The 25690-nt window shown below is 47.5% G+C and overlaps 1 protein-coding gene across 5 annotated transcripts in view; it reads right to left on the reverse strand.

Annotated features, from left to right (window-relative positions):
* Positions 1–25690, reverse strand: part of KIAA1549L (KIAA1549 like) — a 230088-nt gene that overhangs the window by 77750 nt on the left and 126648 nt on the right. For 2 of the 5 annotated variants that reach the window (XM_080687145.1, XM_080687144.1), the window contains exons 2-8: positions 22188–22532; positions 18974–19594; positions 16840–16955; positions 13725–13944; positions 12806–12939; positions 4986–5148; positions 3247–3306 (exon numbers count right to left, since the gene is read on the reverse strand). In XM_080687145.1, coding sequence (XP_080543271.1) covers positions 3247–3306; positions 4986–5148; positions 12806–12939; positions 13725–13944; positions 16840–16955; positions 18974–19594; positions 22188–22532 — 1659 coding nt within the window. Of the gene's footprint in view, positions 1–3246; positions 3307–4985; positions 5149–12805; positions 12940–13724; positions 13945–16839; positions 16956–18973; positions 19595–19964; positions 21069–22187; positions 22533–25690 lie in introns of those variants that run through there. The other 3 variants (XM_080687143.1, XM_080687142.1, XM_080687146.1) reach the window with 2 other exon arrangements.

A 25690-nucleotide genomic window follows, 5' to 3' on the forward strand; every position in this document is an offset into this window, starting at 1 on the left:
CAGGCCCCACAGAGGCCCCTGGGCATCCCCCTGACACAGCCTACCCCGGGCCCCAGGCAGGAGAGCCCCTGCTCTTGCTCATTCAGAGCTGCCTCTCTGGTAAAATTTCATAATCAACCACTGAAGGGTTACTTCTGAGTTGGCCTCTCCTGACCAATGGGCAGAGTAGGAGAGAGGACACGGGACACGGAGAACTTCATCACGGGTTGATTACTTTGTGAGAATCCCAGTGACATCAAAGAAAGGGATACCCAGGTGATGAAAAAGCTCCAGGAGTAGATAGCAGTGACGGTGGTACAACACTGTGAATGTATTTAATGCCACTGAACTGTACATTTAAAAATGGCCAAAACGGAAATTTTCATGTTGTGTGTATTTTACCGCAATTTTAAAAGTTGGGGGTGGGGGGTGTTCCAGGGAAGTGCAGGAGGTTGAGGGAACCTCCCACAGGGTTACATGGAATCAGCACCTGGACAGCTCCGATGTGCCTCCCTGTTCTACGTGTGAAGAGACTGTGTCCGTAGGAGGCAGCCAGGCCTGAAAGTTCCAATGATCAGGCCTGGCTCAGCTTCCTGTATTCGATCTGAACTGTTTTATTGGTGGTTGAATCCCACACATTCAGAGCCAAAAGAACTTGAATGTTCATCTCCTATCTTCTGATTCTAAGGGAGGGAGGGACGCCCACAGGGTCTGAGTGACTGGCTCTGTTTGTATGTAGAAAAGCTGAGGCCAGAAGAAACCCTGCGATTGCTGGGTCTGGAGCATTTTGCCTCTGGTGGGTGAAATAGAGACAGATTTCAAACCTAAGCTGGGCTCTCACCTGTCAGGCAGCAATATATTAAGGCCGTACATCTGTATTCTGCTGGATTGTAAGACACATGGACAGCAGCGTAGCTCCTGGGCTCTCTGTAAAGACGGGCTGACCACAGGAGTCACCCTCAGCCAACGACTTTCCACCAAAAAGAGACCCACACTCGGGGAGGGGGGAGAAGTATGCAGTGTGCAAAACCATATGTAATATAAGTTCAGTGGGCATGCAGATGAAAGCATGGCAGGGTTTTATAATACAAACGAAATAAAGGAAAGGTGCTCCAAGCTATCCATGGGCAGTAGGTAGGGTGCCCGTGATGGATGTCTGGGAGTGAACGGCAGGGTGGTTGGTTATTCCAGGGGCTGTTTGAACAGGATGAACAGAGCTCTCTTCGTCTCTCTGTTCCCAATCTCCTACCCCTTCTGTAACTAATGGTAAAAGGTTGATGGTGGCTGCCCATGGGGTTAGAAAGAGCCAAAGCGAAGGATTGTTCTGAGGCTGGTTTCGGTCCCCCGACACCCCCTCCCCCCCCCCCCAAAAAAAAAAACCCCACTATCTAATCCAACTGCCCCAAACACAGTGATGGAGGCCGCTGTTTCTTCTGATCACCAACAGCCACAACAGCAATAAGAAATGAGGATTACCGAGGTGGGGGGGGGGCGGGGCAGGGGCAGGGGGACAGGCGTTAGGTCCCAGGAGGATCCTGAAAACAAGACCATGTGTGGAGTTTCTTATTAAGGTTAAGTCACTACAGTAGAGGCACAGGCACATGAGGGCAGGCTGAAACAGGAGGTCGTCTCAGGCATCCAGTATTCAAGAGTGGATGTGCTACCATTCAATGTAAACCTTCAAGTTAACAGAAGGGGGGAAACCTCTGCAAATTAAAAAGCAGCATTTCTGGTGGAGAAAAAAAATGATTTTGTAAATGTTCCATAACCTGCTGGTTTGGAAAATGTGTTGCTGTGTTAGCACTGTCTCTCTCTTGGGCATAAACTATGGTGAGGTTTATTTTTTTAATTTTTAAACACATTTCTTTAGTTTGTCTTAGCAGGTAAAAAAAAAAAAAAAAATCTCTGCAAATCCATGGCCCCGCAGGAGAGAAAGAAAAGCAATTTTCTGCAATTTAGGAGAGGTCTTGAGCCGGCTCCCTTGCAAGGCTGTGCTCCCGTGTCCGTGTGTAGGCAGTGGCCCATCTCGCCTGCGCAGCGTGTGAGGGAGGAGATGGGAGGGAGGAAGCGGGTTTTAGATGGGCTTGCTCGCCCATGCACATCTTCCATGATTTACAGGACCTCCCTCCCTCCTTGTTACAGGCTGGACTGTTTCCTCCCCAAATTCAGGTGCCGAAAGTCCTAACCCCCAGCCCCTCAGAATGCGACTGTATTTGGAGGCAGGTCCTTTCAAGAAGGAATTGAGGTAAAATGAGATCATAGAAGTGGACCCTAATCCACTATGACTGTGGCCTTACAAGAAGAGAAAATGAGGACATGGACACACACAGAGGGAGGACTACGTGAAGGCCCAGAGGGAAGACGCCCATCTGCAAGCCAAGGAGAGAGGCTGCAGGAGAAACCAACCCTGCGGGTACCTTGATCTCGGACTTCCAGCCTCTAGAACCATTGAAGCCCCCACCCACCCCAGTCTGAAGGAGTTTCCGTGGCAACCCTAGCAGACCCTTCCCTCCCCCCCTTCCTGGCCCTTCCCTTGATGGCTGGCCTGCTCACTCTTCCTCATAAACACCTGCCTTCTCTCTTTGCTGCCAATCCTTGCTTCTTGGCTTTTCAGAACTACTGTTGGGATTTTGAAAAACAAGAACTGTTTTGCTGTTTCCTAAAGCTCAGCTGGGAAATGTCAAGGGAAAAAAAGAAAATGCCACCCAAACACCCTTCTACTTCCACCCGCCCTCCCCGTCAGGACACGCCTGGGCTCCACAGGATTGCTGTGGGCGTGGGCCTCGTGGCTGGGGAGAGAGGAGAGTGCACGTTGGCATTCCTCTGACTCCCACTGGCATTCTGTAGGGCAGCGCAGAAAGGCCTACAGTCTTGACACAGACAACCATTCACATGGACACGCCCTGGACATCCACAGGTAAATGCTGTTCCTTCCGATCGGTCCACTTTCTGCAAAGAGGGGGCCGCTAGCTGGGCCTTGCAGCTTGCTATTTTGAATGGCTTATCTAATGTTCATCTTCAGGGTGATGTGTGTGTGTGTGTGTGTGTGTGTGTGTGTGTGTTTTCTTGTTTCAGCTTACTCCACCCACTCCTGGTTCTGTGAAAGTGACTCCCTGACTCATAGGACAGGACCAAAAAAAAGGATGCCAACCCTATCACCGAGTAACATGCATTTTTAATTTTTTAGGTTTTTTTTTTGACACGCAGTTTTAAAAAAACACAACCACCAACCAACCTGATAGAGTGAAAGGGGAAATAAGAGATTACCTGTAATTACCCAATAGTCTCTGGTTGTCTCCGATATGTCAAGGTTGGGATACTCCAGCGCTAAAACAAGTAAGAAACACATCAAATTACTGTCACGAGTTTTACATGTAAATATTGTTAAGGGACATGGACATAGGTGACGAGATGGAGTGGCTGAGTCCTGCTTTATCATTCTGAGGAGCTCTACGACATACAGGCCCGGACTGCCTTGCTGTTCAGAAACGAAAATGCTCCGTAGAGGGCTCACTTTCAGATGAAGAGTTTCCTAGGGTTTGTGGATTTCTGCTCTTTCAGTTTTTCCATCAAAACCTCTTAAGTGGAACCCGTCTTAACTGTAGCTTTCTCCTGTAAAACACCCCACCGGCACTACCATTTTTAGGAATGATTCTCTCTCGAATGTATTTTTCCAACGTCAAGGATGAAGTTTAGCGGCCAAACGCTCATTAACGAACATTTTTTGACAGGTGCAGTGACCATCGGCGTTAATACGTGTAAAGGGCTTAGCACAGCAGTGGCCCACGGTAAGTGCTCAGCAAACCTCAGCTGATGTGATTATCAAAATATCAAGATGAAAGAAAGTAAATTCTTCACTTGCTGCCAGGCGACATGATGCCTTCCTTTATGATACCACCTTTTCCATTAAACCCAGTTATCTTTCCTCACTCCGTGGAAATTCGCAAAAGCTTGCTATTAAACAAGCGTTCAAAAAAATTTGGAATGGCTATCCTGTGCTAAAGCATAGCCACACACATCATCTCCTTTGTTTACACTATCAAAAGCAACCACAGAAGGACATAGAAAGGATTTTGCTAATATCTATAATAATAAAAGCGAAATATGCTAATTAGACCAGATGTCCTTCCCGATGACCTTCCGGATGAAGCCGGGGCTTCGAGGGAAGCCCGGTCCCGGGTGCCAGAGGGAAGCCGGTGCTGGCACCCGGGGAAAGGAAGGCCTACTCTTGCATTAATTTTGTGCATCGGGCCTCTAGTGTGTTTTATAAAAAGCTTGCTCAGTGACCTTGGGAAAGGATCAATTGTTACATTTAAGAGCACAAATCTTTACTTCCTTTAGGTACCAAGTAAGTGTCTGGAGACAGAATGTAGGCTGCATCGTCTTCAAAGCCTGTGCCTGCTGCATGGTGGCGAGGATTATGTAACCGAGGCATTAACGGAAGACGAGGCCACAAGGCCCTGGGGACTTCATCAAGGGAAGTCACGATGCTGATGGCAAATTAGCTGCACTGATATCTGTAGCCAGGGCAGGGGCTGAAGGCCCCGGGACATTTGCTGATGGTAGAAGTGGGGGAAATCATAGGAATCCGTATCGCCACAAGGACAAGTGCCCTACCAGGGGGGCCAATGAACTCAGAGGCAGACGGCTTGGGTTCAAATTCCACGTCTGACCAGCCGCGTAAGTGTGGACGCTTTATTAAACTGAACAAACTCTAGTTTTCTTATCTGCAAAATGGTGCTCATAATTTTGCACCTACCTCATAGGGTGGTTGTAAGGAGTAAATGAGGTAAGAGCTATGTGAAGAGCAAAGGCACCCAGCAAGTGCTTTTTTTCCAATGTGCAATAATAAATTTATCATCAATTCCCTCTCCGTGGTACCACATATTCCAGTTCTTTTATGACAAAAGATTTAGTATGCAGCCTGGCACCATGGGTGTTTGCAAAATGGAGAAAGGCCCCCCAGGATAACGTGCAGGGTCTCAGCGTCACGGGGACGTACTCACGTTCAGCAATGGTGAGCGGCGGGTAGGTGAGGTAGAACCCCACCAGCTCAGCTGAGAGCTGGCGGAGGAGGCTGCTGGCGACGGTGCCATTGAGGAAAGAGCTCCGATTGGCCACCACGTACACCAAGGTGACTGTCTGGGAGGCGTTGGACGTGCTCACAATCTGAATCGACACAGGAGGAAAGGGGAGGGAGACATGCCTAATAAGATGAGGGTCTGTTTCATGGAGGCCGTGGGAGAAGACGTTTCAGCAGAAGTTGAGGGGAGGACTGAAAGGGAGGTGGGGAAAGAGCGAGGAAGAGACAAGAATAACAACGGTCGTCACTCACTGATCGCGGGCTACGTGCCAGGCATCGTGCGAAGGGCACCTGATCTCATTTAACCCTCACCACCACCCCGGGAGGTGTATCGAATTAGGATTCCCTTTTACAGAGGAGGAAACTGAGGCCCGGGAGGATCAGGGGGCTTGCCCAAGGTCACACAGCTAAGAAGTGACAGAGCCAGGATTCAAACCTAGGCAGTCTTTCAGGTTCTAACCCCTGGTGTGTATTTTCCCCAGGGGCTAGATTGTCTCAGATTACTCCTACAGCACGGATATGTTCAATTTAAGGAGGACTCACGTGCTCAGATAGAAAAAGTTCAAGTAAAATTTGGGAGCGGGGGAGGATTTTCAAGTTGGAAGGACAGGGAATGTATAAGCCCAGTAACAAATAGTGATTACAAAGAAATTCAGAAACATCAATAGCTTCTTTAGAGAGTGATTACAGTTTCTTGTGGCCTCTGAGTTCAATATAGAACATGTAAATATAAGTATGAGATGGTGTGCTTTTCTTCTCTCCTTTTGTCCAAGTCGGTTTTTTCGTTACTGGAAAACGAGGTTTTCTGGGTCAGGGTATGGACAAAAATATCCCACAGATGAGATTGGAAAAACAGATGCAGTAGGAAGTCATTCCACTTGGTGAGACAGCATCTGTCTGCTCCTTCCTCCTCCCCATCCCCTTGCCACCCCCTCTTGTCCTGCTCAGCACCCCCAGAGGCAGACCCTTGTGGACCAGACCACCCCAGTGGGCTCCTTTGCCCTCTGGCTTCAGCTAAAGGGAGGTCAGGCCCTGGTCGGGTAGCTCAGTTGGTTGGAACGTCACCCCATGCCCCAAAAGGCTGCAGGTTCAATTCCCAGTCAGGGCACATATGGGAGGCAACCAATCGATGTTTCTCTCCCATCAATGCTTCTCTCTCTTCCTCTCCCTTCCCCTCTCTCAAACCCCCCCCCCTTTTTTTTTTTAAAAAAAAAAAAAGGAGATCAGAAGGATGTGAGAGAGGGAGAGTGAGATCAGAGTATTGGTGTTGGGGACTCCCTTCCTGTGGGGTCAAAGTTCCCGTTAGGCAGCTCCGGCCTCTGGCTTCCTGTAACTGTTCCTTTCCCTGCCCCCTGAGCCCCAGTTGTTCCTGTTTCAGGCACTGCACCATCCCTGTGGTTTCCCTAGTGCCTGTCAGGCTTCTGCAAAGAGTCCCTTCTATAGAACTCTCCTCAAATTGTCTTCATGTGAGTGCCCTTTCTTCCTGCCAGGGGCTGGCTGCTCTCCGTCTTTCCCGGACCTCTGTGTGCTCAGACATCCATATGCCTGCAACTTTCCTTTAGACCTTACTTTGAAGAAGACGGTCAAGAATACCTTCTTCACGTTATTTCCTTTCCCCATGCATGGAAGTTCCTTTTAAATTCTCTTATATAGTCACAGAGTATATAATATAGTCCCATGACTAATGACCTAGGGAGTCAACATTGCTGGTCAGCTCTTACAACTCTCCTCTCTGCAAGTATTTCTGGAATGTGGTCTTAGCCACAGGTATTCATGCCTCGTTCTCCACTTACCAAAAAGAAAGGCACTTCTTTCTGAACAGTTCAAAAGACCTCACTGCACTGTCACCCATAAAAGTAATCACTAAAATAACTTTACAGCCTTTATCTCCAACCTTTATCTCTATTGTGAACATTTTATTTTCCGCTTTTCAATAAAACCCACTGGGTCCCAAACGGCCTGCAGCACGAGTGCCACTGTGCACACTGTACTTGACCAGGTAATTATGATACCGTTATAATAGCTGTTTATTAGTAACAGGAAAGAAGTAAAAGGGAGGCTAGAAAATACAGGCATCCCATTTATGCAGCATTGCCAGAAAGCTGCAATTAACATTCTCCAAGTCTATTCCCTGCAGATCGCTGGGGGAGGGACTGGACAATAGACACACGCCCAGTAAGGTCTGGGTGACGAGGGAAGGTGCTTACCTGTCAGTCACACCTGGGAACAAGTCAGTGGCTAGAATAGGCATGGCCACTTGCAAGCTGGAGAAGATTTGCTACTTAAGCTCCTGAACAAAGGAGCCCCCGCTCCCCGCACCTCTCTTGCTGCTCGCGCCCGACTCCTGGCTTGCAGGGGCTCCCACACCCTGCATTCACCCACGTGGCTCATGGCCATGTGGGACCCACACAATTGACTGACGGACTGAATCTAGCCTGATGCTACCTCAGACCCCCCTCCACCATGGAATGAAAACTCTGGACACTGGCTTTGCTTTTAGCTCTACAAAGCCCCAGCTGCTCCATTTTCAGGACTGAGATAAGGGACATGGGACTTCATACAACCCGAGGAACGTAACTCCACGAAAATAAGCCTTTCACCATATTTCCACCTTCCCGGGGGGACCTCCAGAAATACTCATCCACAGCATCCCGAGAATCCCAGTCCCACTGCAACGGAGGAATCCCGCGTGTGTAACCCTCTGGTAACCATTCGTGTATACCTTTTTAAGCTAAGAACATTTTTATGCAAGTATAACTGACCAATAACATTATATCCGTTTCATACATTTCTATTGTGGTAAAGCGCATACACTTTACCATTTTAACCATTTTAAGTGTACGGCGTGGTGGCAATACGTACATGTACATCATTGTGCAACCATCACCACCAGCCATCTCCAGAACGTTTTCATTACCCCGAAGTGCAACTGTACCCATCAAATAACAACTTCCCATTTCTTCTTCTCACCAACCCCTAGCAAACAACATTCTACTTTCTGTCTCTATTAATTTGACAAAATTAAATACCTTTTATAAATGGAGTCATACACGGTCTGTCCTTTTTGTGTCTGACTTATTTCACTTAGCATACTGTCCTCAAGGTTCATGCATGTCGTAGCATGTGTCAGAATTAAGTTCCTTTCTTAGGAGGAATAGCATTCCATTGTTTCTATATACCACATTTATTTGTCCATTCACCTGTGGGTGGACACTTGGGTTGCTTCTACCTTCTGGCTGTTGTGAATAATGCTGCTATGAACATGGGGTGTACAAATACCTGTTCAAGTCCCTGCTTTCAATTCTGTTGGTTATATATCCAGCAGTAGAATTGCTGGGTCATATGGTAATTCTATGTTTAATTTTTTTGAGGAACTGCCAGACAGTTTTCCACGGTAGCCGCACCATTTGACATGCCCACCAGCAATGTGCACAAGGATTCCAATTTCTCCACATCCTTACCAAAACATTGTCTATGTTTTCAATAATAGCTTCCTAATACATGTGAAGCGGTATCTTGTGGCTTTGATTTGTATTTCTCTACTGATTAGTCATATGGACTATCTTTTCACATGCTTATTAGTCATCTGCATATCTTCTTTAGAGAAATGTCTATTCAAGTCCTTTGCCCATTTCTTAATTGGTTTGTTTTATTTTGTTGTTGAGGTGTGGGAGTCTCTATGTGGTCTGGATATTAACCCCTTATTACATACTATTAGATTTGCACATATTTCCTCCCATTCTGTGGGGTGCCCTTTGATTGTGTCCTTTGGTCACAAACGTTTTTAATTTTTATGAAGTCCAATTGATCTATTTTTTTATTTTATTGCCTGTGTTTTTGGTGTCATAGTCAACAAATCATTGCCAAATCCAATGTCACGAGGCTTTTATCCTCTATTTTCTTTTAAGATTAATAGTTTAACTCTTACATTTAGATCTTTGACCCATTTTGAGTTAATTTATATATATGGTCCAACTTCATTCTTTTACTTATGGATATCCAGTTTTCCCAATACCATTGGTTGAAAAGACTGTCCTTTCTCCATTGGTCTTAGCACCCTTGTCAAAAATCGTTTGACCATATACGGCAAGGATTTGTTTTGAACTCTCTATTCTATTCCATTGGTTTATATGTCTGTGTTTAAGCCAGTACCACACTGTTTTGATTATCATAGCTTTGCAGTAAGTTTTGAAATCACGAAGTGTGAGACCTCCAACTTTTAAAGATTGTTTTGGCTATTCAGGCTATTCCTTGAGACTCCATATGAATTTTAGGATTTACACACACACACACAAAGTCACTGGGATTTTGATGGGGTTTGCATTGAACCTAGATCACTCTTAGTAGTATTGATATCTTAACAATTTTAAGCCTTCCAATTCATGAGAACAGAATGTTTCCCCATATATGTGTATCTTCTTCCATACAGTCACTTTTCATGGCTAAGAAAAGTTTGACCATTATTGGTAGCTGATTAACACTAGCTTCATAAATAGAAAGAGGTACACAGGCCTGAGACCAAGGTCATATCACTGTTGCCTGAAAATCATGCCTTGTTCCTCATCATTTCTTTACTCTTAGACTCCTGTGGCTTCTGACCTAATCTCTCCCTCATGCCACAATTCATTTACCTAATTAGACCTACAATCTTGGACACTGTGGCTCAGTGGTTGAGCATCGACCCAAGAACCAGGAGATCCCGGTTCAATTCCCAGTCAGGGCACATGTCCCGGTTGCAGGCTTGATCCCCAGTCAGGGGTGTGCGGGAGGCAGCTGATCGATGATTCTCTTTCATCATTGATGTTTCTATCTTCTCTCTCTCTCCCTTCCTCTCTCTGAAATCAATAAAAACATATTAAAAAGAAACAAATAATAATAATAATTAGACCTACAAGGCTGACCGAATGGAAAGCTGTTATTTTGCCTACCCAGCACCCATTATCCCTTCCATGACAGCATCACCCTTTTTCTTGGGGAAACACCTTCCCTATCAGTTCATGTGCTTTGGGTGGGGTATCTGAACCAGGCCCACTTGATTGGGACATTTCATCTCCTTGGCCACAGATACTGGTCCAGAAATGAGCACAGAAACCAAGTGGGTCCAATGAGAGCTAATCCTAGGATTGTTACTGGAATGACACAAAAGAGCACTTTGGCTCCATGAGACTGGAGCAATAAGGATGAGGTAAACCTGGAGGTGCCAGGGGCCACCCCACAGGGCCTAAGGATGCTGCAAGAGCAAGGCAAGCCAAGAAATGAAGAGAGAACTGCATGAAGAAATCATGTGAGCACCTGGATCTAATTGTGCCTGAAATAAACTCAACCTCTCAGTTACATGAAACAATCACTTCCTCTTTTTGCTTACCCCTGTGAGCTGGGATTGTCATTTGTACCAAAAATTCTTTAAAAATCTATATATTTATTTATTTTATTGATTTCAGAGAGGAAGGGAGAGGGAGAGAGAGATAGAAACATCAATGATAAGAATCATTGACTGGCTGCCTCCTGCATGCCCCCTATTAGGGATCGAGCCTGCAACCTGGGCATGTGCCCTTGACCGGAATCAAACCTGGGACCCTTCAGTCTACAGGTTGATGCTCTACCCACTAAACCAAACTAGCTAGGGCTGTACCAAAAATTCTTAATTGAGTCAACTGTAATCTACCCTCTAATATCAATGCTATACAAGTAAAAAAATAATTGTAAGTCACATTTTCAATAACTCTCTAAACAAACTAATTAAATATTTATGTGGTCTTATTCCACAGAGGATTCAAAGTGCTTCACAAATTATATTTAATACAATGAAATGGGAAGTTATAATTACAAAACCAGGTTCTGGAAAAACAGGTTAAAGACAATCCCAGGGGAATGTCTATCGCACAGCTATGTATGCATGATACAGGGGCTAAGAGGGTTACTAAAGCCAGGCAACATCTTTGTCTCTGGTCTTCCCATCGGCCAAGGCAAAAAGAGAAATGGGGTTCACCCAGTTAGCCATTCATTTCTAGAGCTATTAAGGAGGAACTATGTAATGCTTTCAACAATAAAGATTTTTTAAAAAGAGCTATTGCCCGCCAGCATGGCTCAGTGGTTGAGCATCTACCTATGAACCAGGAAGTCAGGGTTCCATTCCTGGTCAGGACACGTGCCCAGGTGGTGGGCTCGATTCCCAGAAGGGAGGGGGCAGGAGGTAGCTGATCAATGATGCTTCTCTCTCATCAATGTTTCTATCTCTCTATCCCTCTCCCTTCTTCTCGCTCTAAAAATCAATAAAAACCTATTTTAAAAAAAGAGCTGTTGATAATCTCAAGAGCATCCAAAATCTATTTAGATACAATTTTCAAATTGCCTGTTGTAGTCTTTTCCAAGAAAGGTCTCTTACTTGCTAAAGCCAAGGACCACTTTCTCATGTCGGTGTCCCTCCCAGTGCCTGATGAATAGCAGGTGCTCACTACGTCTGTGCTTCTGAATAGAGTATATTCTAGCTCCACGCAGATTCTACCTATGAAGTTCCAAATCCCATCAGAAAAAAAAGCTCTCCCACCAAAGAGCTGAGTCATACTCCTTACATAAATCGTAAGTCTGTGACACGTTTTTAGATTTTAGTCTAAAATGAACCAAATCATAATGAGATACTTCCACTTTGGACTGATCTAGAAAAGGAAAGCTTCTCATTCAAATTCAATTGAATGCTTTCTACATCATATTAGCTTTGCTGATAATTCACTTATGCTAAATGTCAATTTCAAAACCATCGAGTTTCATTGCAAAGGCTTTTAGTTTAGAGACATTGGCTAGTTCAGTTAATTAGAGAAATTTGGTGGCTGGATAAATACCATTAAGAAGCATCTGTCTTTAGTGGGATGGTATATACACAACTGCAAAAAAAAAAAAAAAATGGGTCTGAGAAAGGCCTCTGATAGCATATCTACTGAAAATCCAGGAAACTGAAATACAGTAAACCAGGAGCGGGGTTTTCCCGGGAAATAATCCATGTGTTTGTCAAAAGTTTCACCAAGGGCCCCATTTCTACTTTGCATTGATGCCAGTGTAGCATGATGAGTAACAGTGTGGGCTTTGGCTCAAGTCTTTGTTCTATTTTGTACCAACCATGTGACCTTCTGGAAGTTCCTCACCTTTCTCTCAGTTTCCTCCTCTGTGAAATGGTGATGATAAACCTCAGAAGGAAGTTTTAAGTATTATGTAGCAAAACATTCGTTAAATACCTAGCACAGTCCTGGCACACAGGAAGCCCTAAATATACAGTGTGTGTGTGTGAAGTAAGGTGACTGACTGTTCATGTGGATATCTGGAGAATGACTCAATGAAAATCACAGAATAGGCACATCTTAGTGAGTTAGCTACTTTTAAAAATGATTCATTTTCTATGAGACAGTTGACATATCTTATATAGTATATTCTAGTTCAATTTTTAAAAATAATAAATGTATTGGAAAGGCCTGAGGCATCTTCACATGGGAAAATAAATATAAAATCCCAAACCACAGCAGGTAGAGAGCGACACAGCATCCATATCCCAGACAGCCTCATCAGTGCCGGGACTGACTCGACTCAGTGGCCCCAGAGTGGCCCTGTGTCCTGCCTACATCACACGCCCAAAGTACAAAGTAACATTCACCCCAGGAAGCTTTGAAACGGGGGACCAAGTCACCTCTTGCCCACGTCTATCTGAGTTATGATTGGCCTCGGTCAACCACACGGCTCAAGTGCCCTCCTCACCTGAATCGTCAGGTTGCTTTGGGCACTCAGAACCTTCCTCTCGGCATCCTGGAAGGCCTTCTGTAGCCTCTGCTCCATTGTCTGAGCAAACCTGCAGGACTGAATGTTGTCGGACTGGCTCACAAACTGAAGCACTAGAACGAGAGTAATAAATCCGCACTCGGGCTTAATAGCAGTCATCATATAAAACCACAATTTTTACATCAGAGCAATCAGGCAAGGAAGGGAGACAAGCTTTGGTTGTAGTTTTACTAGTAGAAGTGGCACTTAGCATGATTTATAACCTAGAAGAATTAAAAGTGTGATGAGACCCGAGATGCCTTGGAATGCAAAGGACTTTGTGATTTCATTTGATTGGAATATGTAGACATCTGCTCCAAGATGCTTAAAAAAAAAAAAAAATAACCTAAGGCATCAAAATACCTTCTGATTCTTTGGAGGGGGAAAATAATCAAATGACCTGCATGGCTAAGTTGATGAAGTGTTTCCATTTCAGTGGTTTCTCTATGCTTGTGGTTTGGAGTCAGCAGGAAGCTTGGAAGAAAGATCCCAAGGCCCAAGCTCAGAGATTCTAATTCAGTGGCATCCACAATGTGTTGGTCCAAAGCACAGCTTTTATGGCTATTTGGCTCTTATCAGTACCCATACTGCAGAAAAAAAATAGAAACTACAGTACTTGGTGCACAAAAGTACCAACTATATACAGTAGGAAGAAAGGCTCCTGTGAACAAATATGTCTAATAAATCCAGGAAAAATTTAGGCTGATGTACAGGGCACTTGGACATTTGATTAGAACACCCTTTGGGGAAGGAACAAGAGATGACAGAGCAGTTAGCAAGGGAGTTTTTAAACGGGTGTCTTCTTGGCACTGCCCCTGATCCCAGAATGGATGGAATCCTTTCGTCCTGAGTTACTTGCCTGTTTTCAGCTGGAAGTGGCCTGCAGGCTGGGGATGCCATGGGGAGGCGAGAGCCGCCACGGACTGCAAGCTTGGGGTATGTTGCTTCAGATCTGCAGTGACGTTGCTGACCCCATAAACACGCAGCATTTCGATCACCACGGCAGGCAAGTACACCAGCCTCCCTTTGGTAGCATAATAACCAACTGTGACGTTGTGAGAATGTTCCAGAATGTCCACCTGAAAAACAAATGGACCCACAGAACTCAGTGTTTGTTTCCACTTTAAGTTCTTGGTGTTTCCTAGGGACCATTTAGCACGGCTGGGGAAGAGGATGTTCTCGTTCAACAAATATTCTAACAGCCCTATAAAGCAGGCAAGTCTCAAAATATCAGAATACAACAAAATATAAACTATATTGAACCTACATGAAACAGAATTAAATCTGCGTATTTTTTTATTCCTTAAGTGGCTCAGGATAATCCCATGAGCACTAATTATCTCCCAAGATGGCAGGCAAAACAGATTTTCAGGGAATGGCGTGCTAAAAAAAATAGCTTTATTATATTTCTCATCATTTATGAAAATTAAAAGGCAGAAGTGAGACATCAAGTGGGGGCACCTTCAGGACAGGAGTCAAACAGTATATGAGGTGACTTCCTCTCTCTAGAAGCTGAGAGAACAATGGTTTAGATGTCACCCCATTCTTGACATGTAGTTGGTTCAAGACTGAGGCAGGGGTGGGCCATAAAGAGAGTTTCTCTTACAGCTGAGTCCTAAGCGATATGATAATCTGAGCTCTTCTTAACCCAATTGGAAGGTTTTGAGGCTTTAGATTTTATTATTTATTCTTGCTTTCTTCATATTTTATATTAACAAGCCAGGGTGTTTTTTTATTTTCTTTATTGATTAAGGTATTACATATATGTCCTTATCTTCCCATTGCCTCCCCCTCCCAACTCCCCAGCTCATGCCCTCACCCCCCTGGTGTCTGTGTCCATTGGTTAGGCTTATATGCACACATACAAGTCCTTTGATTGGTCTCTCCCTTTTATCCCCACCCTCCCCTGCCTTCCCTCTGAGGTTTGACAGTCTGAATGATGGTTCTTTGTCTCTGGATCTGTTTTTGTTCATCAGTTTATGTTGTTCATTATAAGTCAGGGTGTTTTAAACACCCACTTTCCCCCCTTATTTTGGCATCTCCATTAGTAGTGTCACATGCATTTGCCAAAGAGATCAAGAAAACTGATTTTGCAGTAGGCTGGGTATGCCTTTGGTTCCTCCACACTTTGTTTCCAAAGGAGGTGCTCCAGACAGGCGGCTTTAGGAGACTGATGGTTGCCAGAGGGGAGGGGAGGCTGGGGCTGGGTGGAAGAGTTAAAGGGGTTAAGAAGTATAAATTGGTAGCTACAAATAGTCACGGGGATGTGAAGAACAGCATAGGAAATACAGTCAATGATATTGTAATAACTACGTATGGCACCAAGTGGGTACTGGAAATATCGGAGGATTACTTTGTGAAGTGTCTGATTGTCTAACCACTATGCTGTACACCTGACACTAATACAAAGTAATATTGAATGTGAACTGTCACTGGAAAATAAAATAAAATTTTAAAGGTGGCTTTAGGTGGAACAAGCTACGTCTGGATGGAGCATGGACACAGCAGTATGGGTAAGGAGTGCCAGAGTGAAAGTGACTCTTGCCCCAGTCCTTCTCGTTACCCCAAGGACCAAGTCTCAGTTTGGGGGTTACTTACTTTTAATACCCCTCTGATCCTTACAATCACATTTTTGCCAACCATGTCTAGCTTGAATTTAACAAGCTGCTTCCATTATTCTCACTTTTATGATTCCCTTTTCTTAGGGACTTCCATTTGTGGTGGTAATATCAAACATCTTTTCAAAAGGTATGTATTGAAGTTCTTAAAAATGAGCCAATTAAAAAAAATACATTCTGTCACAGCAGTCTGTGATGAGATGCAGAAAAGGCAAAAACTATGAAGGTCGTTTGCAAATGAGAGAAGTTTTGTGGAACCTGTACCAGGCAACTAATAGAAACATTCACATTTTTCACTCTCTTTTTTTAAAATATATTTTTATTGACTTCAGAGAGGAAGGGAGAGGGAGAGAGAGATAGACACATCAATGATGAGAGAGAGTCATTGATCGTGGCCTCCTGCACGCCCCACACTGGGTTTCGAGCCCGCAACCCGGCCATGTGCCCTGACCAGGAATTGAACCATGACCTCCTGGTTCATAGGTTGATGTTCAACCACTGAGCCACGATGGCTGAGCCACGTTTTCCACTTTCAAATAAAGTTTCTGCTGCATAAACCACAGATGCCTCACATGGAATGCGTTTCTTTCTTTTTCTTTCTTTCAGAATTATATAAAAGAGACTGACAATGGCCAGCAAATTATGTGCCAAACCTTATTCCTAGTCCTTGGGGGGAAGGGGGCCACCAAGCCAACTGCAGCTGCAGAACAAAACATCAAAGGAAGAGGCCAGAGCAACGGTTTCAAGTGTTGAAGAGGGTGGCCCTCCGACTGCCAATTGCATTTGCTGCTTTAAAACTTGGGATCAAACCAAAAGCGTGTGAAGTGAGGCCTCCATCACGGCGAGCAGTTGTTAAATAGTACTTGGCATTAGAGCGTTTGGAGGGGGAAAAAAGTGTTTACTTCCCCGTCTGCTGCTGGCAATTTGAGCAAAGTTGGACTCAATTACAAGTCAGAGTAATTTTTAAATGTCCCGAATTAATCATTAACTATTTACAATGGCAGGGAAGATAAAGGAAGAAGTAATGGATGATTTCTGGAGAATTACACGAACAATTACTAAATACTTTTCCCAGACAATGGGATAATAGGACCATTTAAAACAGTATACCCAGGCTTTAAGAAAAATCTGGACATAAGGCAATTAGTCTCAATTTTCCACCTCAAGATTTGACCTTTTTCTCCAACAACAACACATGAACTATTTGCCAAAATGAAAAAGAAAAAAGAAGATGCTACGTGGCTATGGTACCCGGGCGGGGGGGTGGGGGTGGGGGAAGGAAAATGATCTGAACCTACTCTGGTCCCCAGAGGAAGACTAGGCCGGATTAGACGGGTGACAAAGCAAGGGGCTTACGTGAGCCGAGACGTCGTTCCGGTGGGAAGCCTTGCGCAATGCCTGGGTGAGCCCTTTGGCTATGCTGAGCTTCAAGGTTTCGCTGATCTGCGCTCTCCTCTGCGTCAGAAAGAGAACTGTGGGACAAAACCGAAGGATGGTCATCGGGGTAAGGCAGCAGGCGTCCCAATACATGAGCCCTCTTCTCCTCCCCAGCCAACACCTCCCACAAGTTCTGAGCGAAGCTGGTGAGTGCAGGTCCAATCGGGCGGGGCTGGGGTAGCAGCTCTGCGGGCCCCACTCAAGTCCTAAGGAAAGAAGGCCCTCGCCCGCCATTTGTGCGGGCGAGACAGCCGTCATGCCGGTGGCACTTCATTTCAGACCAACGCTGCTTCTGACTTGGAAAGGTGGGGCGGGTCCTGGTGGGTCTGCAGGCAAGGGAGTTCTCTCACAGCATTCCCAAGAGCTGACTTAGGGGCAGGCGCTGAGCTAGGTGCTGCAGCCTGAATCAGGAAGGCAGGCCCCACCCCACAAGAGCGACAGAGACGGGGTTGGAGACCAGGGTGAAAATGGGCATTTGTGACTGACTGACAGGTGCTATTTGAAGGGAAGCCTAGGATGCTATTGGAGGCCCTACGAGGAGCCTCCAGCTCTGATTTGGGCACGGGCGTGGGGACCTACGAAGGTTTCCTGGTGCTTCTGCTGAGTCCTGAAGGATAATGGGTGTGAGCTTGCCAGGGGGGGAACCCACTCCCACCCACTCCCAGCGGAGGGAAGACCAAGTGCAAAGACACAGGGGAGAAGAGTGAAATATTTCAGTCTATGTGTTTAGGCTTGGTCCCGAGGGCAACGGGAAGTGAAGGGTTTTGAATGAAGGCACCCATTTTAGAAGGTTCCTTTAACTGCAGACTGGAGAACAGGTTGGTGGGGGGAGTGGGATGGAGTCTGAAGGGAGAGAGATAAATTTGGCCATTTGTTGCAGACATTTAGGTGAGCGATCTCGACAATGTGAACTAGGGAAGTGGCAGCTGTGGTGGAGAGAAAGAGTATTCCAGGAGAACTGAAAGGATCTGGTGATTGACAGGGTGTGGCTGGGGAACTGGTGATTGACAGGGTGTGGCTGGGGAGCCAGGGGGTTGGTGAAGATGAGAGGGCGAGAATGTTCCAGACTTCTGCATCCAGGTGGTTGAGGTTGTCATTCAGAGGAGGAGGCATAGATTTGGAGAGCAAGGGGAAGGGAAAGTGGGAAACCAGATGGTCTAATTTCTTCAGATATAGGAAGAGAAACTGTACTTTCTGCTATGGCTAGTTTCACAATTTCCCATCGTAAAATAGGATAGGTCTCAAGAAATAATTTCATTTAGTTCTTTGTGGGGCGAAGAGGAAGGTGGGATGCGGGCATTCAACACTGGCATGCTCTTTCAAATACTATGTCTGATGCTTTTTGGAGCAGACACCACCACACTATGAAAAGGACCCTGTGCCTTCTTGGTCTGCGTTGCTGCCACTGAGAGATAGCATCCACCACCCAACATTCTCAAGGTCTCCTTTTTAACATCAGAAGAAATCCCGGGTGCCCACACAGTGTACCGTAGCTGTGCTTTTAGTACCTGCTGATCGAGAAAACCCATGACACAGAGCCTTTCTGAACTCCGTGGTACTTCCCCAAGTTGTATATTTACAAACACATCATGCATGCATGTGACACACCACTGCCGGCAAAACCTGTGCTTCCTCAGACCCCGGGCCGAACTGGTTTCCGAGGGGCCTCTGATTTTAGGACTGATCCCGAGTCTAGATGGCGCCACAAAATGCTCGTCTTAGCCTCCGTCACTGGATAAAGACCAGGGGTTCTCAACCCTGTGGCACTACTGACATTTTGGGCTGCTGAACTGTTCTTTGTCGTCAACCATCCTGTGCCTTGTAGGATGTTTAGCAGCATCCCTCGTCTCGACCTCACCAGATGCCAAAGCACCCTCCCTACCCTTCAAGACCCCCACACATCTCCAGATGTGCAAATGTCCTGGGGGGAGGGGAAGCTAAACTGCCCCTGGTGAGAACCGCTAATCTCAAAGAAATCTAATAATTCTGTTGCATCTCTGAAGCCATCATGTGCTTGCTGCTTCCCAGTAAAATCAGGAGAGTGGAGTCTTACCTGTCTTCACCAGGAGTTTACTGGACATCTGGCACTCCAGGTTGGACGCCATTTTGCCAGTAGTGGCCATAGCCGTCGATACAGCGGGAAGGGCGGCATTTGGGTTTTCTGCCAGCAGAGGCGGCAACCGGGTAGCCCTTACCGGTGCGGTGATGGACGTCCAGGCTGCCGTGATGGTCAGCGAGCGTGTGGTGGACGCCCTGGGCAGGTCTGGGTTGGTGGGGTTTGGGAGGTTCGTGTACATGGCTTGTGGTTTCCTGGGGAGGTGTGTTGTGGACAACAGGCCGGAGGCGGTGCCCGTGTTCCCTTGCATGGCTGTGTGAGTGCTCGTGGTGTGTGATTTTGCAAACATGTTGGCTGGCGTGAACGAGAAGGCTGGGTGGCCTGGCCCTGGTGTCGCCTTTGGGCCAGATGCTGTGTTGTTTGTGACATGTCTAGCGAGAGCAGTGGTCAAACTGCTCTTGACTGATCCCGAGGCCAACGCCGAAGGGCTGCTGCCAGTGCCCTTAGCCACCAGGGCTGCAGACAGTGCCGGCAGACTTGATTTCCTCAGGAGCAACGTGGATGCTGCTGCTGCTGCTGCTGCTGTTGGTTCTGCCTTGGACGACACAGCGAAGTCCACTGTAAAGAGAGAGAAAGCAAAGTTTGTCACTGGCCCACAGTGCACACGTCACTTGTGGTGACGAACGGATGTAACTGATGGGTTTGCTGGGATGAAAAGTCGCTGTGCTCTGAAATTTAGGCCACATAGCTTAGGCTCATTAAGTCAAGTAAGCATAATGAGAATGCCAGTTACAGCAAAGCTATGGTTGGTAATAAGGACACTTAAGTTCTGAATACTTTCAAAAACACCAAGTCAGCAGAGGGTCAAGGACACGACTCTTTGGGGCTGCTGAGTCTTTCATCAGCGTGGAAGGGCGTGTCTGCTCCTGAGCAAAGCTGGGTATCTGTGTTGAGCTTGAAGATGTTTTGGCCACAGGAGCAGTCATACCTGTTTTCTGGGTACCAGGAAACAAACTTCCTGCATTAGTGGCTGCACCTGTCCATTTCTTGGGGCGCTGAGAAGGCGGGAGCACTCTGTATGGGGTCCTGAGTGAGGCCCTGGTTGACAGAGGAGATTCAGCAGTAGAGTGATATCTCGGGATACTCTGGAATGGTGTGGAAGCATGTACCACAGGAGATGGGTAGAAGTTGCTGGAAACTTGGGAACTTGTATCCATTCCATCTGAAAACATCTCCTGCAAGCCAGCTGTGGAAGGCAGACTTGGAGAGGGTAGCGAGAGAAGCCATGTTGGATGGACAGGCCGCTGTACATGGGGATGAGACTTGACTTGTTGACTTGTGGATGGGAAATCTTCAACTTCAGTTGCTTGGAAGTCTCTGGAATGGTTGTTATTACTTGTAGACAAGACAGCTGTATGGTTTCCAACCATGGTAACGTCTGACTGTTGGATGGGCTGGTTGGTGCCTGATTCAAGGACTGAATCCTGAATGCTAAAGCCTTCTGCAGTTGCTCCATGCCCAGCAGTGTCTTTGAGATGGTGGGAGTCTATTGTATTAACAGCTGAAGCTAAAACACTGGGGGCAGGAGAGGAAGCTGAATGAGGTTTCCAACTTGTGGAGTTAATTGTGTGCCCATTTATAGCATAATTTGTTTGCTGCAGCAAGCCAGATATCGTTGGTTCTGTGGAAAGGGATCCAGTTTCTGCGGAAAGGGAACTCCAGAACGCATCTGTGACCGCTGGCTTTTTCAAGCTTCCCATTGTTGAGAAATCATAGACCTCGGTGGAGGAGGGAAATGCTGTCACCTGTTTGGAAGTTGCAACTGGCAGCTCTGAAAGGCCCGTCGCAGCTGCGTCTGTCTCTGGCTTGCTGCTGGAAAAGCCGGGAGATGGGGAAACAGTCTGGGCGGCTCGTGTGGAGGGGAGGGAACGTGGAGGTAATTCGGAAGCGAGATTTGTTCTCGGCATTGTACGGACGGTGGATGAAACAGGATCAGTGCTGAAAGCAGAGGCGAATCCATTTAGAGTGTGAAGACTCGGAATCTCTTTACTTAGGAGGGTCTGGAGAGCAACTGTCAAATTTGCCTTTTCGTTTTTCCTTAGGACAGCTGTCACGCCATCTTCCTTCTGCAGCGGAAATGTCCAAGCGGTGGCAAGGAGATTAGGAAATTTGCTTGAGAGGAGGAAGTCAGTAGCTGCAGTAGGAGGGGGTCCATTGTGGCCCTCTCCCCGAGGAGTTGGCGTGCGGGGCTGGGTGGACGGAGAGGCATGGTTCCGTGCCGGCTGCAGGACAGTGGGAAAGTCTGCCACTGCGCCCTTCGAGGGTGATGCAGGAACTGCCCCAGAAAGGATGGCTTGTCCTCGGCCGGCTGGAGTAGGAGGCAGAGGAGAAGGCACCAAAGAGGAAGATGTGTGTTCTGCTGAAAGGACGGGCCCTTCTGAAGTCTCTGGAGCTGCTGACAGGTGCAGTGGGTTAGCGGAGTCCTTTGCAGTGGCGGCGGCTAGCGTCCTGCTGGTCGTTTCCACCCCCCCTGACTCAGCGGTCTGGAAAAGTGAGGGCACAGCCCCACTCTTCAGAGCTGGCAGAGACACCCCATTGTGCACTGTTTCAGCCACCTCAGCTGTGATTGGCTGGGTGGATGCAGGACTTGATGCCGCTTCCAAGCTTGACCAGGAGGGAGTTCCACGGGGCAGGTGAAGACTTCCAAGTGCTAGGGGAGGGGGAGACCAATGGGCCAGTTCTGGCCCGGACCTCAGAAACTCTGGTGTGGGGGAGCCTGCTGCGCGAGGATCCTCCGTGGGGGACAGCTCCGAATACTGCTTTGTTGAAGATCCAGGGAAACCTAGACGGGGGATGCTTATTAAATCCTGGGCATTTGGGGATGGAGTGTGGTTCATTTCGTCAGTAAGTGGGTTTAGGGGATTAGCCACGCTCTGACTTGGAGAGCAGCCAGTTGGAGTTGTCTGGGGGACTGAAGGCACCGTGGTGGGTGGCCCAGCTGGCTTAGAAAAGATGATGGAATGAGGTGAGTCAGGAGCCAATGAAGGGGATGGAGATGGAGGGAGAAGCGGGAGGATGTCTGACCTCAGAGAATGTCGATCTGAGATGGAAGGAGTCCCTACCCATACTGGCTGAGATGGGAGGACAGGGCTCAAGGACGTCCCCGAGGGGACAGCGGGCAGTGCGGGGAGCGTGCTAGTGTGAGGCAAACCTGACACACCGGCTGCTTCTCTCCCCGCCTGCGGTCTTGGCCGGACCGGCGACTCAGTGGAATCCTTGGAAGGCTCGAGGGAGGCGCTATGTCCGCTTCCTTGGTGAGGGGGAGAAGAGAGGTCCCCGTGAGCCCTGGGCCTGCGGTGTGTCTTGGGAGGAGGTGTTCGGGTGAACTGCAGCACGCTGGTGTTGTCAGGGGTCGGGCCCAGCACATTCTTGATTCTGTACACTGCCGAGGAAGACTGGACTTCTGAGAAAGGCCATGTTGGTGAAATCGGTGACAATTTCCCGGGAGGAAATGACTCTGGGTTTGGGGTGACGGTTATCTGTAGATTGTCTGTTCCTGTGAAATAAAACACCAAGCGGTCAGACATCAGACAGTAAGTGCCTGCGGTGGTGGGTCCTGGAGAGAAGGCGGGGGCAGGAAGGCACTGCTCAGACCTCTTCCACCCCGGCACCGAGGACGAGGACACATTAAACACTCAAACAATACGTTCAGTAATTAGAAATATGCAAATGCTGCAGCTGACCTACAGGGCAGGAATGGAGACACGCACATTTTAATCTCAGCTTTGTTGAGACAGTTTTAAATAAAACCATAGTTCTCAGAGCTTCAGGAAAGTGGTAAGTCAATCCCGTAAGACTATCACACAATGACCTGCACACGTATGCACACCCAGGTTAAGTATCAAACTCTTCCCTTGCTTACCAAGTTTGCATCGAGTCCTATGAAAGCTAAACTTAGCCTTGAGCTTAGAGGCAGGAAACAGATCATTAACACAGTAAAACATAAAGTGTTTTCAAAAGGGCTTGGCCAGGCTGGGTGCAGTCCGTCATGAACTATTGTCCAAAATAGTGAGAGTTGCTTCCCCAGGCTCAGAGCCCCATGTAAACACCACGATGCATAATGATGGATTGGTCAGGCCTCCGTCTTCCTGAGCCCAAGAGCCTGCTGGTCGCTAATTCTCAGGACTCCGGCTGTGATGCTCTGGGTGTATTTGAATCATCCCTGCCCCGTGGCAAACACATCTTAACCTCACCAAAACCCACAGGTCCATAAGGCCCCTCTGCTGCTGCCTCTCCCCTCTAAGCCTCTCTCTTCAGTCCCTACAGCTGTGTCAGTTCACTCTTCATGGCTGTTTGTATCACAAACCCCAAGCAGACACCCTCCTTTCCAGAGTCTGTTACTTAAGGAGTGTTCTCCATTCAGGTTCAAGGGGCCTCCCGACACTGCCTCGATTGCCTCCTGGGTTCCTCAAAACGACTCCTGTCACCCAGACAAGGGCCGTCCTTTCCCACTCAGTGCTGTTCCTTTGGCTGCTGGGGACCCCGAGGAGAAGTCAGCCTAGGTTTCCAACCATGGTCACGAGACCATCCCTCTGTGCCCCTCACTGCCCACCTGCGGGGTTTCTTACTTGCAGCCCTTACACAAAAGCAAACCCAATCGCCAACAGCTCTCAGGTGTAGGAAACTAAGCCAACCAACTAATAAACATTAATGAATACCCCAGACCCCTCTTCCTCATCTGCCAGAGAAATGTATCTGCAGTTTCTATCAGGTCCCGGAGTCAGACTGCCGGGATTCAAGTCCCACTCCTCCATCTGCTAGCTGTGTGGCCTTGGACAAGTTACTTCACCTCTCTGTGCCTCACTTCCTCATCAGTAAAATGGGGGCAATTACAGTACCTACCTACCTCATGAAATTCTCTTAAGGATTAAAGTGAAGTGATACATTTAAAGTCCTTAGAACAGTGCTTAGTGCTCCAAAAAGGCCAGCTATTGATGGTGTTGTTACTGTTTATTTGTTCAGCCCAAGGTAGACACGGATGCACTCAGAGGCTTCCTCAGAGAACCCGATGCCAGTTAGAACTCATTGTCACGATCCCACACATCTGTGGGGGCACGTATAGTCTGCAGAATATTGTCACACCCTAATCCCACCTTGAGGAAGAGGAAAGGTTATTATCCCTATTTGACAGTTGAGGAAACCAGGGCTCGCGGGGATCAAGTGCTAACTTGGCCAAGGTCACACAGAGAGTATGTCTCACTTCTTCCAACTTCAAGTCCAAGTCTCCCCAGTGCTGTGCATGGGAAGGAGGTCTTCCTCCACCTCCCGGTCTGGGCTGGGCTCCGTCCTCTCAGAGGGACCCCCACAGACGGGAGCCCACACCTCCTGAGTTTGATGGCGTGTCCCTCTTTGGCGCTGCTTGGGCAAACATCACTGAGCACAGCTCCACATCACAGAGGCCTGTCAGGCTCTGACTCCCAGAAGGTCAGAAGAGATGGAGGAAGCGCCATTGCTCTGCTGAGGCATCCATCCCACACCCCACAGCGCTGAAGCTTGGCGCCGGGGACGTTCTTGCCTAAGATGATTTCTCTTGGGGCTTTTTAAAAACAAAATGCACCGGTTAATAGAATCAAATTGCCATTCCTTGAAGCGCTGCCAGCAAATAAGAAGGTTCTGTTTAATGCTTTGACATTCAACGTTTTTGTTCACAGAGGTTTTCTTTTTGTAAGAAGTTTACGGCTTTCGAATCCTTTGTGAAACAGGTTTAGAAATCAAGTTGACTTTCCCCCCATTCTATGCAATGGCACTTTCATTTGTTAAAACCTCGGTTTATGTGATCATTACAGAAAATTTAGCAAAGATGGAGAAGTAGAAGGGAAAGAAAAAGAACCCCACTCCTCCCTCAGCGCTCTCCACATGCAGGTCCCACCACAGGGAGAAAACCAGGTTTCACACGGAGGTGAACTGCACGCCTGGACCTCACCCTTGGAAAAGCTTTGGTTTGCTTGCTTTACAGACCTGTAACCACACTGCATTCCCCACTCTGCACCTGCTCTTTCTCTTTGAACAGTATATTAAAGCATATTTCCATATTGGATGAGGATGCATATTATTTCCACTACAATGTGGTATGTATTTTTACTTGTTTAAACATCCCCCAACTGTCAAGGTACAGGTTGTTTATAAAAGTTCAGTATTATAAATAACTAGAGGCCCGGTGCATGAAATTTGTGCATGGGGGGGAGCCTCAGCCCAGCCTGCACTCTCTCCAATCCGGGACCCCGCTGGGGATGTCCGACTGCCTCTTGCTATCTGGAACCACTGGCCCCTAACCGCTCGCCTGCCTGTCTGCCTGATAGTCCCTAACCACCTCTGCCTGCCTGGCCCCTAACCGCTCACCTGCCTGTCTGCCTGATAGCCCCTAACCACCTCTGCCTGCCTGATCGCCCCTAACCACCTCTGCCTCGGCCCCGCCCCCAGGACCCAGGCTTCCCTCCTCTGGCCGGCCACAGGAACCCGGGACCTGGGCCAGCTTTGCCCAGGCCACAGCCACAGCCGCTGGCGCCCAGGACCATGGGCAGGTGGCTTCTCCCGGGCCCAGCTTTGTCAGGAAGATGTCCGGTCTAATTAGCATATTACCCTTTTACTAGTATAGATGGCCTCACCCCCTTCCAATGTTGTCATCACAAACCCTATGTGGCAGGTGGGACAGAC

The sequence above is a fragment of the Plecotus auritus genome (assembly GCF_963455305.1).
Source record: "Plecotus auritus genome assembly, chromosome: 9".
Lineage (NCBI taxonomy): Eukaryota > Metazoa > Chordata > Mammalia > Chiroptera > Vespertilionidae > Plecotus > Plecotus auritus.